Source organism: Narcine bancroftii, chromosome 6, assembly GCF_036971445.1.
Source record: "Narcine bancroftii isolate sNarBan1 chromosome 6, sNarBan1.hap1, whole genome shotgun sequence".
Classification (NCBI taxonomy): domain Eukaryota; kingdom Metazoa; phylum Chordata; class Chondrichthyes; order Torpediniformes; family Narcinidae; genus Narcine; species Narcine bancroftii.
Window position 1 is genome coordinate 147786601 of NC_091474.1, and position 17963 is coordinate 147804563.

The following is a 17963-nucleotide window of genomic DNA, read 5'->3' on the forward strand; positions in this document are numbered from 1 at the left end:
TTAGTGAAATGGTTACAGGAGGGCCAGGACTGGCAGCTAAATTTTCTGGGCTTCCATTGGTTTAGATGTGATAGAGTGAGGGGATGAAAGGGGAAAGAGTGGGATTGGTTGTCAGGGAAAATATCACAGATGTGCTCAGGTTGGACTGACCAGAGGGCTTGTTTACTGAGGCTATATGGGTGGCACTGAGGAATGGGAAAGGTATGACCACACTCATGGGGTTGCATTATTGACCACCAAATTGTCAGAGAATTGGAGGAGCAAATCTGTCAAGAGATAGCAGGCACCTGCAGGAAACATAAAGTTGTGATTGTAGGAGATATTAGTTTTCCACACAGTGACTGGGACTCCCATACTGTAAAAGGGCTGGATAACTTAGAGTTTATCAAATGTATTCAAGTAAGTTTTCTAAATCAATATATAGAGGTACCAACTGGAGAAGAAGCAATACCGGATCTCCTTTTAGGGAACAAGACAGGACAGGTGACAGAATTATGTGTAGGGGGACATTTTGGGTCCAGTGATCATAATGCCATTAGTTTCAAGTTAATTGTGGAGAATGATTGGTCTGGGCCTCTGGTTGAGATTCTAAATTGGAAAAAGGCTAATTAGGAGGTAATGAGAAATGCGTAAGGGTTAAAATGTATTCCATGCTTGCAAGCAAATTCTCTTTGTAGCTTTCAAGATGTTGTTTACATATTCTTTGCTGTCTCCTAGCAACATCTTTAATCCAAGGTTAGCCAGCTTTTCTTTGTTTACTAAAGAGATAAAGATGCTTGGGTTTTAGTTCATTTGTTCTACAAAATGGAAGGAATTAGAATGTTCTAACAATTTTTATTGACTGTCTAACAATGTTTTAGCACCATCTAACAACATTTAACAGCTTGTAACAGCTTGTGTACAGCAACTGATAATAACATTAACAATGTTTAATATTGTTTAATAAACTTCGTAAAACTCAACTCAACTTTAGTGCAGATATGTTTGAATGAGTCATAGACAACAACAACAACGTTCTGATATCCTCTAAACGATTATAAATGAAAATAGTCACTATGAAAAGATCTGAAATGCGTGGATTGGGATAAGTTGTATTCAGGTAAAGTTGTGGTATGTAATGGAAGACCTTCAAAGGTGAAATTTGGAGAGTACAAAGTTTGTATGCTCCTCTCAGGATTAAAGGTGAGATTAGCAGACATAGGGAAGCATGGTTTTCAAGATATATTGAGAATCTGGTTCAGAAGAAGAGAAAGATGTATAGAAGGTATAGGCAAAATGGAGGAAATTAGGTACTTGAGGAGAACAAAATTGCAAGAAAACCCTCTTTAAAGAAATCAGGAAGGCTAAAAGAAGCCACAAGTTTGCTTTGCCAGAGAATGTGAAGGAAAATCCTAAGGGTTTCTACTGGTATATTAAGACCAAAAGGATAGCAAGGGATAAAATAAGTACCATTAAAGATCAGAGTGGTCAGCTTTATCTGGAACCAAAAGAGATGGGGGAGATTTTAATTTCTTTTTCATCAGTATTCACTAAGGAAGAGGGCACAGAGTTGTGGGAAGTCAGGAAAGCAAGTGTGGTCATGGAATCTATACAGATTGAAGAGGAGGAAATGCTTGCTGTCTTAAAGCAAATAAGGGTGGATAAATCCCCAGGGCCTGACAAGATATTCCCTTGAATTTTGAAGGAGGCTAGTGGAAAAATTACAAGGGCTCTGGCAGAAATATTTAAAATGTCCTTTGTCACGGGTGTGGAGCCGAAGGATTGGAGGGTAGCTCATGTTGATCCGTTGTTTTAAAAAGGCTCCATAAGTCACCCAGCTGCGCTGGATGGGTCACGTCTCCAGAATGGAGGACCATCGCCTTCCCAAGATCATGTTATATGGCGAGCTCTCCACTGGCCACCGTGACAGAGGTGCACCAAAGAAAAGGTACAAGGACTGCCTAAAGAAATCTCTTGGTGCCTGCCACATTGACCACCGCCAGTGGGCTGATAACGCCTCAAACCGTGCATCTTGGCGCCTCACAGTTTGGCGGGCAGCAACCTCCTTTGAAGAAGACCGCAGAGCCCACCTCACTGACAAAAGGCAAAGGAGGAAAAACCCAACACCCAACCCCAACCAACCAATTTTCCCCTGCAACCGCTGCAATCGTGTCTGCCTGTCCTGCATCGGACTTGTCAGCCACAAACGAGCCTGCAGCTGACGTGGACTTTTTACCCCCTCCATAAATCTTCGTCCGCGAAGCCAAGCCAAAGAAAAAGAAAATAAGTCACCCTGGAAATTATAGGCCAGTGAGCCTGACATCAGTTGTAGGTAAATTATTGGAAGGTGTTCTAAGAGATTGGCTAAACGATTATTTGGATAGCCTGAAAATAATTAGGGATAGTCCCAACGTGGCTTTTTGTATATGGTAGATCGTGTTTAAAACATTTTGTAGAGTTTTTCGAGGAGGTTACAAGGAAAGTTTATGAAGGAAAGGCTGTGAATGTTGTCTATATGGGCTTTTGTAAGGCCTTTGAAAAGCTCCCATATGGGATGTTAGTCAGGAAGGTTCAGACACTAGGTATTCATTGTAAGGTAAACTGGATTCGATAATGGCTGGATAGAAGAAGCCAGAGAGTAGTGGCAGATGATTGCTTCTCAGATTGGAGGCCTGTGAGTAGTGGTGTGCCTCAGGGGTCAGTGCTGGGACTGTTGTTGTTTATCATCTATATCAATGATCTGGATGATAATATGCTAAATTGGATCAGTAAGTTTGCAAATGACCTAAAGATCAGAAGCTTTGTTGTGAACAGCAAAGGTTTTCAGAGCTTGCAGAGGGATCAGGATCAGCTGGAAAAATGGGCTGAAAAATAGCAGATGGAATTTAATGCAGACATGTGTGAGGTGTGGCATTTTTGAAGGACAAACCAAGAAAGGATATACATGGAATGCAGTAGAACAGAGAATTGTGGGAATGCATAATTCCCTGAAAGTGGTGCCACAGGTTGATGGGGTTATAAAGAGAGCTTTTGGCATATTGGCCTTCATAAATCAAAGTACTGAATACAAAAGTTGGGATGTTATGGTAAAGTTGTATAAGAGTTTGGTGAGGCCAAATTTGGAGTATTGTATGCTGTTTTGGTTACTTTACTACAGAAAATTATCAATAAGATAGAAAGAATGCAGAGAAGATTTATTAGGATGTTGCCTGGACTTCAGGAATTGAGTTGCAGGGAAAGGTTAAACAGTTTAGGACTTCATTCCTTGGAATGTAAAGAATGAGGGAAGATTTGATATAGGTATTTAAAATTATGAGGGGGGATACACAGAGATAACATAGACTAATTCCACAGAGGGTAGATAAGATACAAACCAGAGGACATGGGTTAAGAGTGAGCATGGAAAAATTTAGGGGGAACATGAGGGGCAACTTCTTCACACAGAGAATGGTGGATGTGTGGAACAAGCTGAAGTGGTAGAGGCGGGTTTAATTTTAATTTTTATCTGGAATATTTTATTTTAATTTTTTAAGACTCATAGAGAACATTATTACATACATTATATAAATAGTATTTTAAAATTACAGAGTCTCATATGATTTCCAAAATCTCATCCTCCCTCCCAACTGCTAAGATAAAAAAAAATGTCCAAAAAAGAAGGGGTGCTTGAGCTGCCTTCATTAATTAGTTCATGTCTTGATCTTCAGGAATATTATTTAAACATTTTTGGGGAAGTTAATTATGTCCTTAAGCCAAAATGATTCAAATAAGGTTGCCATATTTTAACAAACACATAATATTTCTTACTCAGATTATGTTATATTTTTCAGGCAGCCACAACTTTGCATTTCCATATCCCAGCAAGTAAAAAGCAAGGGGGAGTTGGACTTCCCTATAACAGCTGTGCATCTCCTGGCTATCACTAGTGCAGTCCTCACAAACTGTATTTGATAGTTTTGTGGCAACAACCATAAGTTCTGGATCCAATGGAAAATCTATAATTTTTGTCAAAGTTTCTGCCAAATCATACCAAAAGGATCTTGCTTTAATTTTAACATTCAAGAGGAATTTGGAGGGATATGGAGTGGGTGTAGGTCAGTGGGACTAGGCAAAAAATATAATTCAGCGCAGACTAGAAGGGCCGAAGGGTCCTGTTTCTGTTCTATTGTGTTCTATGGTTCCCTCCTCCATTTTCTGTGGGAATCGTTCACTCCTGGGCACCCTCATCCACTCATCCCTTTCCACCTTTGACCATAAGGCATGCTTGCACTTACACCTCCTCCCTCACCACCATCTAGGGCCCTGAACAGTCCTTCCAAGTGGAGCAACACCATGTGAATCTGTAGGGATCCCAATATGGCCTCTTGTATATCGGGGAGACTGGATGCAGATTGGGAGATTGTTTTGCTTTGCTTTGCACCTTCACTCTGCAAGAGTAAGGACCTTCCAGAGCCCAACTATTTTAAATTCACTTACCATCACACTGACTGTCTGTCACTGGCGTCATGTACAGCCAAAATGAGGCTATCCACAAATTTGAGGAACAACACCATATATTCTATCTCAACAGTCTCCAACCAGACAGCTTCATATTGACCTCCAATTTCCGTGAAACCCCTTCCCAGTTCTCTCTCTTTCCCTCCCCCTCTGTCTTCTTCCTTCAGTTCTCCTATCATAGAGCTCTTTCTTAGCCCTCTGCCCTCTCCCCTGTCACTTGTTAACTTATTTCTTTTCTATCTTCTCACCTGAATCCACCTATTACCTCTTAACTGTTAGCTTGTGCTCTCCCCCCACCCCTTTCTGCCCTCCACCCCTCTTGCCTTTTTATGCTGGTATCTGCCTGATTTTCATCTCTCTTGACGAAGTGTTCAGTCCTGAAATATTGACTGCCTTTTACTTCATATGGATACTGCTTGACCTGCTGAGTTTCTCCAGCACTTTTGCGCACTACTCTGAACTGGCAAACTAGATTCTAAATGCACATCTGTCGAATAAGGAACAGACCTTCAAAGTACAATCAAAAGTGATGGGAAAACTGCCTCAAGTGTTAATATTTAAGAAAATGCATAAAGGTTATTATTGGTATTTCTGGTAATTTATGAAACACAGGTCAAATAAATTAATGTCAATTAAGGCATCTGCTAGTTTGGAAAAATAACTCCAGATAGCAATAAATCTATATCTGAATGCATAAAAAAAAGGGTATTTTAATCAGTGTTTTCTTCTCCAACCATTAGAACTATTCACTGTATGAGGAATAATATGCCCTCTTTCTTGTCAACTTTAACCAATTACCCTTACTATGAACTAACTGAATTTTAAATTTTAATCTTTTTTGATGACAGTGTACCTTGTGAAAAAGCAGTGGTGGAGAAAAATGTTTCTTTCAAGCATGTACTCCAGCATATTGAGGCAACTACTCAAATCTCACACTACGCTCTTTGTGGGATCCGAAAGTGGTCTAGTAAAGTAAGCGGCCTGTACGTGGCGGAACCTTTCTCTTGCTGTCATCTACATGACCTTTTGATGCTGAATGTGGATTTGACTCAAAATATCCAGTACAATCAGAACAGGTAAGTTAACGAATGTTGCTCTTCATTTATTTTGTGAGGTTTTTACATAAACCACCTAAAATTGTACTACTTTAACTTCAAGAAAACATCATCACAACTTGAATTATGAGAAAATGAATTTGCACCTGTTGAGAAATTCATCCTTGTTTGTGGCACTAAATGTCCAATATAGAAATGTTCCCCCATTCTTCTTTCACCAAAACACATTCTATTGAATTCAGTGGAACAAATTTCACAGGCAGATGGGCATGTGCACATCTGCTGAAGAGTGTTTTCAGCATGAGCGGGGGTAGGGGGGGGGGGTTAAATTTCTTGACAACCATTTCACGATTCTGTTCCAAAGCCAAATATTAGGTGTGGAAGTAGATTTGAGTATTTTGGGTGATATTCGATCTCAGAGAACTATCTTGCATAATTGACTACTGCTGCTGTAGAAACAGCTCTGGATGCAGGTAAATTCTGTGACTTTGTGTATTGGAGTTTCAAGAAGTGGTAGACCACTCTATCCCTCAAACAGAGAGCAAAATGGAGGACCACTCCTAATGGGGAAATGTACAATTAGCTCCACACCAGTGCATGAAAGTGCCATCCAACAAAATCCCATTTGGTGATTGAATATTTATTTTGTTGTCTTCAGTCTGAAATATGTCTAACATTAATGCTCACAAGAAATATTTCATATCATGCATCAGCAAAACGATTGATATCTCGTTTCAGATTTACCTGTGGTGATGTAGATTTCAACCTCCGAGTTCACAGTGCTGGTCTTCTTATCTGTCGTTTTAATTGCTTCAGTGTTATGAAGAAGCAAATTTCCATTGGTGGACACAAAACTTTTCTCATTAAGTCAAAGGTATTCCAAAAGGAATATAAAAATTTCTTGATGAAAATGTAAGAGTTTTTGATAGGACCAGTAGTTTTTACCAACACATTTTTTTCTACAGTTGTTTTGCTTCCCTTTTAATCAATGGATAAACCTTGTTTGTCTCAGAAAAGACAAGAGTACACTGATGGATAAACAAATATCCTGTTTAACTGGATGTTAGCTTATGAGCTCCCTTAGTGCTATACTGGTATTAGGCACAGGTCTTCCAGCTCACTTTGCCTGAAGTGTTGGTCAATGAAATGCCAGGTAGCATGGTTTGGAAAAAGGTCAGTTTTGCTCTACCCTAACTTGTGCCTTTATATAACTTTCTGAAGGTGGATAGATTAAAGTCATTAGTCACAAACAATAATTACATCTCAGCAATATATCATCCATCTCTTAAACGAGTTCACTGTGCTCTTTTTTTAAATTTCTGTATAGACCATGGTTACAATTTAATATTGTTAATTTCCAGACAATATACGCTGTGATACCAATGTGATAATGCATGTGACCTATCTTGCTATAGAATAATTAAGTACATCATATCTTAATAATTTCAGCATAGCGCCTTCTAGGAAAAGATGGATTTTTGCCCAGAGCAACAGTTGTTCTCTGTGTTGACTCTCTTCTTGCTTCATGTTTATAAAGCCAGTGATTTGTCAGGGAGCAGAGGACAGTGCAAATGGGAGTTTGCAGCTTGCTTCATCATATTTCACATCACATTTTGGTAAATGTCAAGAAAACAAGACATCCATTTCTGGGAAATGGGTGTGACATAACAAACAAATAAACAAGGCAAGCATTTATTGTTTATTCTTGTTTCCTTTTGAGGTGGTTCTGATGACAACCATTTCCCTAGTGGTTTGTTAACAGTGAAGTGGTGAAGCAGTTTAGAGTCAACCCCTTTGTGCTGGGATTGTTGTCATTTATTGACGAGGATGGAAGGATTATCTGCAGGTTTGTAGGATTGTTAAGAAGGCCTTTGGGATGCTGGGCCTCATTAGTAGGAGAATTGAGTTCAAGTGTCGGGAGGTTATATTGAATCTCTACAAATCTCTGGTGAGACCACACTTAGGGTATTGTGCTCAGTTCTGGTCGGAAGGATGTGGAAGCTATGGAGAGGATGCAAAGGAGATTTACCAGGATGTTGCCTGGATTGGAAAATAAGGCCTATTAGGCAAGTTTAGCAGAGATAAGATTTCTCTTTGGAATAAATAAGGATGAGTTGGTGTCTTAATAGAGGTCTACAAGATACTGAGAGCCATAGATAAGGTAGACAGCCTGCACTTTTTTTCCAGGGTGAGAGTGGCAGAGGACATCTGTACAAAGTGAAGGGAGGAAAGTTTAGGGCAAGGTTTTTATACCGAGAGTTGTGGGTGCCTTGAATGCCTGGCAAGGGGTGGTGGTGAAAGATGAAACATTAGAGGCATTTAAGAGACTCTTACACAGGCACATGGATGAAAGAAAAAAAGAACGTTAAGCGGTAGGAAGGTTTTGGTATTTTTTTGGGAGGAATATATAGATCAGCATAACATTGAGGGCTGAGGGGCTTGTACTGTGCTGTAATATCTTAAAATCTTAAAAAAATTATACATGCAGGATGGTAATGGGCCATGAGATCGTGCCCCCAAATACACCAGTCATGTTGGAGGCTATGCTAACTTTGCCATCCCTACAAGAAACCGAAATGACTATCAATAAACTTAACAATTAGCAGTATGTGGGGCTGAGTCTAAAGTTGACGGAAGTCAAAGTTTTGGATGCAGACTTAATCATCCATTTCAGTTTGTGTTTACATTCCCACTTCTCTTTAGTCGGGCATTAAATACAGTCAGAAAGGCCATCTTTATTTTAGTGTCTCGTTGAATGTCTGTTACACTTTAATACTTTTATATCTTGTCTAGCTCAAGCTCAAAAAAAAGCTATTTTATGATCATACTGTATACATTTGCCCACATTACAGGTTCCTGATGTGCCAATGTCAATTTCTCCATCTCAATATATCTGTGCTCCAGACAGCAAACACACATTTTTAGCGGCACCTGCTCAGTTACTGCTTGAAAAATATTTGCAACAGACCAGCAACAATCTTTTTCCATTGTCTGTGAAGAACCACAATCATCCAGTGCTGTCAATGGATTGCTATCTTAACTTGGGACAAGAGGTATGGCACTAATCTCATAAAATGTCCTCTCTCTCCCTCCCTCCCCTTCTCTCATTTATAATTGAATTAATAAATAAATGTTTTGCCTAGAGAACAGTTATGAAATATGAAAGGTCACAATTTTATTATCAGGTTTCAGCCAGTACACCACAGCACATTGTTATCAAATAACAACATAATCCTTGTATGACACTACTTGAGTTTTAATTCTGGCTGACTTTTAGAGAGTAATCTGGCCTGGTGTAGAGAGGGATTTTCTTTTTTGGTAACAAGAAGTCATAGAACCTGGGGAGCTGGGTGAGATGAGGAGGATGACATTACCGAGTGGGAATACGTAGAATACATGAAGCTTAAGGTTTGTAGTTGAAGGAGAGTCACGTAACTTCCATGGATACTTTTCTGATCCTGATTTTTAGAAAGTATCATAAGATGATGAGGCTTCGATAAGGACAAGGTGTGAGCATTTGTGTATCAACTCTCCATGAATGCCACCATGTAAATCCAATTATTTGCCAGATTACTGTGATATCAAAGGCCATGTTTGTCAGTGAACAGATGTCCTCAAGAGAAATATGGAGGCATTGGTAGTTTTCAATCTACTGGACGAGAGTGTGAGGTGGCAGAAAGGATGTGGCAAGATGAGTTGGGTGGACATCATGAAGAGACATGCAGCAGGTAGAGTAAGTGGTGGTTTACTGTGAAGTGAGAAGTATATCACATTATCATGAATGTGGTGGTACAATGGCACATTCTTTGATCTTGCGGGGGCAGGCAGAGGTGAGAGGATAGCATGGTGAAATAACACTGGAGTCAGCTCTTTCTCCTTCCTAATTCTGGGTTGCAATGTCTTATTCTTTGTGAGCACAATTTAGTCCATCAGTTTTTCTCTCAAGCTTTTTCCTGGTAGTGCCTGTCAAGAAGACTTGTGCAGTTGAAGTCAACATATTCGAGGGGTGGACATGTTGGAATATGGTAGGAGATGTCGCCATATCATCAGATCTACCCCATGAAGCTCCTTGCGTTATTTGTTGCACAAGCAAATGTCGTGTTTGTCCACATAACCTGTTGCTTTCAGATCTCCTGATTTGAGTGAAGCTGCTATTGTTTCAACTTCTGGATCTTTGAGTATCTTCTTTCTTTGGCTTGGCTTCGCGGACGAAGATTTATGGAGGGGGTAAAAAGTCCACGTCAGCTGCAGGCTCGTTTGTGGCTGACAAGTCCGATGCGGGACAGGCAGACACGATTGCAGCGGTTGCAAGGGAAAATTGGTTGGTTGGGGTTGGGTGTTGGGTTTTTCCTCCTTTGCCTTTTGTCAGTGAGGTGGGCTCTGCGGTCTTCTTCAAAGGAGGTTGCTGCCCGCCAAACTGTGAGGCGCCAAGATGCACGGTTTGAGGCGTTATCAGCCCACTGGCGGTGGTCAATGTGGCAGGCACCAAGAGATTTCTTTAGGCAGTCCTTGTACCTTTTCTTTGGTGCACCTCTGTCACGGTGGCCAGTGGAGAGCTCGCCATATAACACGATCTTGGGAAGGCGATGGTCCTCCATTCTGGGGACGTGACCCATCCAGCGCAGCTGGACCTTCAGCAGCGTGGACTCGATGCTGTCGACCTCTGCCATCTCGAGTACTTCGACGTTAGGGGTGTAAGCGCTCCAATGGATGTTGAGGATGGAGCGGAGACAACGCTGGTGGAAGCGTTCTAGGAGCCGTAGGTGGTGCCGGTAGAGGACCCATGATTCGGAGCCGAACAGGAGTGTGGGTATGACAACGGCTCTGTATACGCTTATCTTTGAGGTTTTTCAGTTGGTTGTTTTTCCAGACTCTTTTGTGTAGTCTTCCAAAGGCGCTATTTGCCTTGGCGAGTCTGTTGTCTATCTCATTGTCGATCCTTGCATCTGATGAAATGGTGCAGCCGAGATAGGAAAACTGGTTGACCGTTTTGAGTTTTGTGTGCCCGATGGAGATGTGGGGGGGCTGGTAGTCATGGTGGGGAGCTGGCTGATGGAGGACCTCAGTTTTCTTCAGGCTGACTTCCAGGCCAAACATTTTGGCAGTTTCCGCAAAGCAGGACGTCAAGTGCTGAAGAGCTGGCTCTGAATGGGCAACTAAAGCGGCATCATCTGCAGAGAGTAGTTCACGGACAAGTTTCTCTTGTGTCTTGGTGTGAGCTTGCAGGCGCCTCAGATTGAAGAGACTGCCATCCGTGCGGTACCGGATGTAAACAGCGTCTTCATTGTTGGGGTCTTTCATGGCTTGGTTCAGCATCATGCTGAAGAAGATTGAAAAGAGGGTTGGTGCGAGAACACAGCCTTGCTTCACGCCATTGTTAATGGAGAAGGGTTCAGAGAGCTCATTGCTGTATCTGACCCGACCTTGTTGGTTTTCGTGCAGTTGGATAATCATGTTGAGGAACTTTGGGGGACATCCGATGCGCTCTAGTATTTGCCAAAGCCCTTTCCTGCTCACGGTGTCGAAGGCTTTGGTGAGGTCAACAAAGGTGATGTAGAGTCCTTTGTTTTGTTCTCTGCACTTTTCTTGGAGCTGTCTGAGGGCAAAGACCATGTCAGTGGTTCCTCTGTTTGCGCGAAAGCCGCACTGTGATTCTGGGAGAATATTCTCGGCGACACTAGGTATTATTCTATTTAGTAGAATCCTAGCGAAGATTTTGCCTGCAATGGAGAGCAACGTGATTCCCCTGTAGTTTGAGCAGTCTGATTTATCGCCTTTGTTTTTGTACAGGGTGATGATGGTGGCATCACGAAGATCCTGAGGCAGTTTACCTTGGTCCCAACAAAGCTTGAAAAACTCATGCAGTTTGGCATGCAGAGTTTTGCCGCCAGCCTTCCAGACTTCTGGGGGGATTCCATCCATACCTGCTGCTTTGCCACTTTTCAGTTGTTCGATTGCCTTATATGTCTCATCCAGGGTGGGAACCTCATCCAGCTCTAGCCTTAGGGGCTGTTGAGGGAGCTGGAGCAGGGCGGAATCTTGGACTGAGCGGTTGGCACTGAAAAGAGATTGGAAGTGTTCTGACCATCGGTTGAGGATGGAGATCTTGTCGCTGAGGAGGACTTTGCCGTCTGAGCTGCGCAGCGGGCTTTGGACTTGGGGTGAGGGGCCGTACACAGCCTTTAGAGCCTCGTAGAAACCCCTGAAGTCGCCAATGTCCGCGCTGAGCTGTGTTCGTTTGGCGAGGCTAGTCCACCACTCATTTTGGATCTCCCGGAGTTTGCGCTGAAGATGGCTGCATGCGCGACGGAAGGCTTGTTTCTTCTCTGGACAGGACGGCTTTGTAAGGTGAGCCTGGTGGGCAGCTCGCTTCTTTGCCAGCAGCTCCTGGATTTCCTGGCTGTTTTCGTCAAACCAGTCCTTGTTTTTCCTGGAGGAGAAGCCCAGTACCTCTTCAGTGGATTGCAGTATGGTAGTCTTCAACTGATCCCAGAGGGTTTCAGGGGACGGGTCCGTGAGGCGGGTTGCAACGTCGAGCTTTGCTTTGAGGTTTGCCTGGAAGTTTCCTCTCGCTTCGTCTGACTGCAGGTTTCCAACATTGAACCTCTTTCTGGGGGCTTTATTGTTCCTGGGCTTTGGCTTGAAGTGAAGGTTGAGCTTGCAGCGAACCAGCCGGTGGTCAGTGTGGCATTCCGCGCTAGGCATGACCCTGGTGTGGAGCACATCTTGTTTGTCACTTTCTCGCACCAGGATGTAGTCTAGGAGGTGCCAGTGTTTGGATCGGGGATGCATCCAGGTGGTCTTAAGGCTGTCCCTCTGCTGAAAAAGGGTGTTTGTAATGACAAGTCGCTGTTCTGCGCAGAGCTCCAACAGGAGGCGCCCATTGTCGTTGCACTTGCCGACGCCATGCTTGCCCAGGATTCCTGGCCAGGTTTCTGAGTCTTTGCCGACACGAGCGTTGAAGTCGCCCAGGATGACAACCTTGTCGGCTGTAGGGGTACGTTGGATGAGGTTGCGCAGGTCGGTGTAGAACTTGTTCTTTTCTGCTGGTTCCGCCTGGAGGGTTGGAGCATAGACACTGATGAGGGTGATGTGACGCTTGTTTTGAAGTGGGAGTCGCATGGACATGATTCGGTCCGAGAGGCCTGTAGGAAGGTTTTCGAGTTTGGAGGCAATGAAGCTCTTGACCATGAAACCTACACCAGATAGGCGTCATTCATCCGAAGGCTTGCCAGACCAGTAGAGTGTGTAGCCCGCGCCGCGTTCTTGGAGGCTGCCTACATCTGCCAGGCGGACTTCACTGAGAGCGGCTATGTCGATGTCAAGTCTGAGGAGTTCATGTGCAATGAGGGCAGACCGACGTTCAGGTCGGTGGCTGTCTGCCTTGTCTAGCATGGTTCTGATGTTCCAGCATGCTAGCTTGAGTTTGTGAGCATCTTTTGAGGGGGAGGACGTGGAGGGGGAGGACGTGGAGGGGGAGGACGTGGAGGGGGAGGACGTGGAGGGGGAGGACGTGGACCTGTCCTCGGGCCTGCGCAAAGGAGCTTTTAGGTGGAGTGCAGTGCGCGCAGTACTGGCCCCACCCTTTACACCCATGGTTCGTGTGCCGTGGCCAAGCAAGCTGGGACGTGGCAGCGAGGTCCTTGGGTCGTAGGTTTTATATCGGAGTGGCCTTCTCCTATGCAGGTTTCTTACCCGGGCTGGAGGGGCCTGCCTCCCCTCCTAGGTCGGTCCATACTGCCCGGACCGGGGCCGAGGCTGTCGCAGTTCACCCTGTGCCTGGATTGGGGCCGCCGCCTCCCACTCTCTGCTCGGATTGGGGCCTTCGCCTGCCCCACTCGACCGAGGCCGGGGCCGCCGTCTCCCCCTTGCTCCTGCCCGGATCGGGGCCGCCGCCGTCTACCCTTCGCCCGGACCGGGGCCGGGGCCGCTGCTGCTCTCCCTGTGCCCGGACTGGGGCCGCCGCCTCCCACTCCCTGTCCGGACCAGGGCCTCCGCCTGCCTCACTCGACCGAGGCCGGGGCCGCCGTCTCCCGCTTGCTCCTGCCCGTATCGGGGCCGCCGCCGTCTACCCTAAGCCCGGACCGGGGCCGGGGCCGCTGCTGAGTATATTACCACAGTAAAAGAAATGTACTGCAATTATTTACAAATTCTGAAGCTGAAACCTCTGTGTAAGTGAAAGTATAATCAGTGCACAATATTAAAGGGACATCTGTTAGGTTCTAAAATCCATTTACAAGTGGCCTAATCAAGGATAACAGGAGGGCAGCCCTAAAAGATTTCATTGGTTTCAAATGCTGACCTGAGTGGGAGCCGGAGGACTAGACCTATCCCCTCATCCAATTATCTGCTGCCTCGAGCTCACTTCACTTCAACTTTAGTTCTGCGCCATTAACATAGCAGCACTAGTGCCTTTGGAAGACTACACAGAGTCTGGAAAAACAACCAACTGAAAAACCTCACAAAGATAAGCGTATACAGAGCCGTTGTCATACCCACACTCCTGTTCGGCTCCGAATCATGGGTCCTCTACCGGCATCACCTACGGCTCCTAGAACGCTTCCACCAGCGTTGTCTCCGCTCCATCCTCAACATCCATTGGAGCGCTTTCATCCCTAACGTCGAAGTACTCGAGATGGCAGAGGTTGACAGCATCGAGTCCACGCTGCTGAAGATCCAGCTGCGCTGGATGGGTCACATCTCCAGAATGGAGGACCATCGCCTTCCCAAGATCGTGTTATATGGCGAGCTCTCCACTGGCCACCGTGACAGAGGTGCACCAAAGAAAAGGTACAAGGACTGCCTAAAGAATTCTCTTGGTGCCTGCCACATTGACCACCGCCAGTGGGCTGATATCGCCTCAAACCGTGCATCTTGGCGCCTCACAGTTTGGCGGGCAGCAACCTCCTTTGAAGAAGACCACAGAGCCCACCTCACTGACAAAAGGCAAAGGAGGAAAAACCCAACACTCAACCCCAACCAACCAATTTTCCCCTGCAGCCGCTGCAACCGTGTCTGCCTGTCCCGCATCGGACTTGTCAGCCACAAACGAGCCTGCAGCTGACGTGGACTTTTACCCCCTCCATAAATCTTCGTCCGCGAAGCCAAGCCAAAGAAGAAAGAAGACAACATTAAATTCAGTGTTTTCCTGCACACACCCAAGCAGCTCACCACTGTCAGACCTGAAGATGATCTGCCTAGGTACAAAGAGAAAAATCAAGTCGTCATTTGATTGTACAAGTACAACCTGACAAAACAGCGTTCTCCGATCCTTAAAGCAAAACAAGCAGACACACAACCAGACATTGCACACATACAGAAAAATAATACATATGCAGCGCAAATATTTTATCTATAAAAATAACTAAATCAATATTATGCAAACGGGAGTCTCAAATGGTTAGTATGGGTAGTTCCTTGGGTCATTCAGCACTCTCACTGACCTTGAGAAGAAGCTGTTCCTCAGCCTGGTGGTGCCAGCTCTGATACTCCCCAACGGGAGCAGGTGGAAGATGTTGTGCGCAGGGTGGAAAGGGTCCTCAATGATTTTGCTCACTCTCTTCGGATAACAATCCTGGTAGATCATGTTGAAGGGGAGGAGGGAGACTCCAGTGATCCTTTCTTATGGTCCTGTGGATTGACATCCGATCTATTTCTCTGCAACAACCGCACCACATTGTGTTGCAGTCGGGCAGGATGTTCTCGATAGAGCTCCTATAAAAGGTTGACATAATGGTGGCTGGTATCCTTGTCCACTTCAATCTTCAAGAATTGGCTGAATATTTGGTCACATGTATTATTTATGCCTCAGGGATCAGAATCAGAATTTATTGTCATGAGCAAGACACGAAGTTCATTGTTTTGTGGCAACATCGTAGTACAAACATTCATGTAAACCACCTTACAATAAATGAAAAGGAACAAAATAGTGCAGGAAAAGTAAGGCAGGCAGCGTCTTTGGTTAATTGATTTTTCAGGAATCTGATGGCAGTGGGGAAGAAGCTGTCCTTGTGTCACTGAGTGCTTGTCTTTAGGCTCCTGTATCTTTTTCTCAATAGGAGCAGAGTGAAGAGGTCATGGCCTGGGTGGTGGGGGTCTTTGAGGATAGAGACTGCTTTTTAAGACACCTCCTCATGTAGATGTCCTCGATGGAGTGAAGGCTGGTTCCAGTGATGTTACAGGCCAAGTTAACTACCGTCTGGAGTTTATTCTTGTCCTGAGAGTTGGTGCCTCCATATCAGACAATGATGCAACCAGCCAGAGTGCTCTCCATGGTACACCTGTAGAAGTTTGCGAGAGACTTTAGTGATGTACTGAGTCACCTCAAACCCCCCACAAAGTATAGCTGCTGGCGAGCCTTCTTCATGATTGCATCGACGTGGAAGCTCCAGGACAGATCCTTGGAGATGTTGACACCTAGGAATTTGAAGTTCTTGACCCTCTCCACTTCTGAGCCCTTGATGAGGACTGGGTCATATTCTCCTGACTTTCTCCTGAAGTCCACAATCATCTGCTTAGTTTTGCTAACATTGAGCACAAGATTGTTGGTGTGACACCACTCAATGAGCTGATCTATCTCCTTCCTGTATGCTTCCTCATGGCCGATAGTGATTATGCCAACAACTGTAGTGTCATCGGCAAATTTGTAGATAGCATTGGAATTGTGCCTGGCCACATCGTCATGGGTGTATAATGAGTAGAGCAGTGGGCTAAGCTAAGGGTTACTTGCCGGCTGCAACTCATGTTCAAAATTATATTCATCCCAAACTGTGCTATTTATGTCAATTTTGTAAATGAATGGGATTGTGTAGGTTAAAAGGTTATGACATTTGAAATCTCATTTTTTAATATTTCAGATTACAGTGTGCTTTGTGAGTTCCCGTCCTCGTTCTTTAAATATCAACAGTTGTGGCCTTGCTTTCAGTGGAATCCTCTTGTATCTATGTGACTCATTTGTCACAGCAAGTATATTGAAAAAATTCCACTTTCTGAAAGGTAAGGGTGGGTTTTGTTCAGCATTTCACTTCAGGTTTTAATGCTTTGAAAAGATCACTTGGTGTAAATTTTTAATTGGATTTCAGAGGTGATTTTAATTACAAGAGACAGCCTGGGGTCAGTTGAACCTGGCGATGTGTGCTCAGATGGAGATGAGCTGCCAGATCACTCCCCAGGAAGCAGATTGATCATTTGTCAATGTTTGTATATGTCTTGGATTTAAATTCTAAATGTCTGCTCTTGCCTCCTTAGTAAGGGATTCCAGCATTCCCACAATTGTATCATTTGGTTCATTGGACCAAATTGTCTGCCTTTGTTCAATCTCCATTCTTGAATAGGAAGTTTCACCATTACTTTTAATCCATTGGAATCTTTCAAAAATCCAGGGAGCCTTCTCTGGAGCTATTTCTTTTGTGGCACTGGCTAGAGACAGTCAGGGCTATCAGCCGTTGATCCTAAACAAAACACAATCTGCTGGAAGAACTCAGCAGGTCAAGCCACATCAGTTGAAAAAGGTCAGAGATTTGAGCTGAAACCTTTTATCAAAACCCATTGTGCTTAGCTTCAAGTTCCAGCATCTGTGGTCGCCTGTATATTTCTAGCCTTTGATTCTCATTGTTTAACCGGTATCTCTTCTCTAATGGTTGCTTCAATTGGCCTCCCTCTTCCCATCAGATTTTCTACTTCTATTGGTCTGCAACATATGCTTTATAGCATGAAGAAAGATATGAGAATATTTATTCAAAATTCCTCTTTCCTCATTTCTCATTGTTAATTCCCCCTTCCAATCATTGGAGAATTCCTTTCTATTTTTAAAAATTTCTTAGTTTGCTCTCATTTTTAAAAAAATTCAAACTTTTAATTTTCATAACAAAGTGCAATTTTTTTCATATTTAATAACTTTCCCCGTTATTAAATATTTTGAGTACTGATTCTTGATGGTTTATATATCTTTAATAATTATGAAGTATCTTCTTAAATGATTGCCACTGGTCAATCTATTTTAGTCATTGATATTATTGATGTATAAGTTTTAGAATTAATTTTCTCACAGTTAAACAAAATGTGAAATTCCACGTGTGATCACTCTTTGCCAGATGCTCCTTTACAAAGGGACCATTAGCTATGAACATGCCATGAGATTTGAGCAATTCTGAAATAGCCTGTTTCCTAGTTGTTTCAACAGTGGCTGTACAAAGAAGTTGTCCAGAGTGAACCTTGAACTTGAAATCAAGGCTGTTGTTGCCAATTCTAAGGTACTGCATATACCTGTGTAATAGTCAATCTCAAGTAATAGTCAAACCCCCACCTTTATTTATGGCCTTAAAATCATGTGATCCGTGTAAAGGTTGGCCGTCCTATTTTTGGCCCTGACCACCCACCCATCCAAGCTCCCAAATCCCAAATGCAAACGCTCACCTGAGCCACCCAACCATC

General features: G+C 43.9%; 1 protein-coding gene across 8 annotated transcripts in view; it reads left to right on the top strand.

Moving 5' to 3' along the window:
• greb1 (growth regulating estrogen receptor binding 1) overlaps positions 1-17963 on the top strand; it is a 266669-nt gene that overhangs the window by 233682 nt on the left and 15024 nt on the right. For all 8 annotated transcript variants that reach the window (XM_069886310.1, XM_069886305.1, XM_069886308.1 and 5 more), the window contains 4 exons: positions 5325-5552; positions 6270-6405; positions 8384-8584; positions 16388-16526. In XM_069886310.1, the coding sequence (XP_069742411.1) occupies positions 5325-5552; positions 6270-6405; positions 8384-8584; positions 16388-16526 (704 nt within the window). The remainder of the gene's footprint in view (positions 1-5324; positions 5553-6269; positions 6406-8383; positions 8585-16387; positions 16527-17963) is intronic.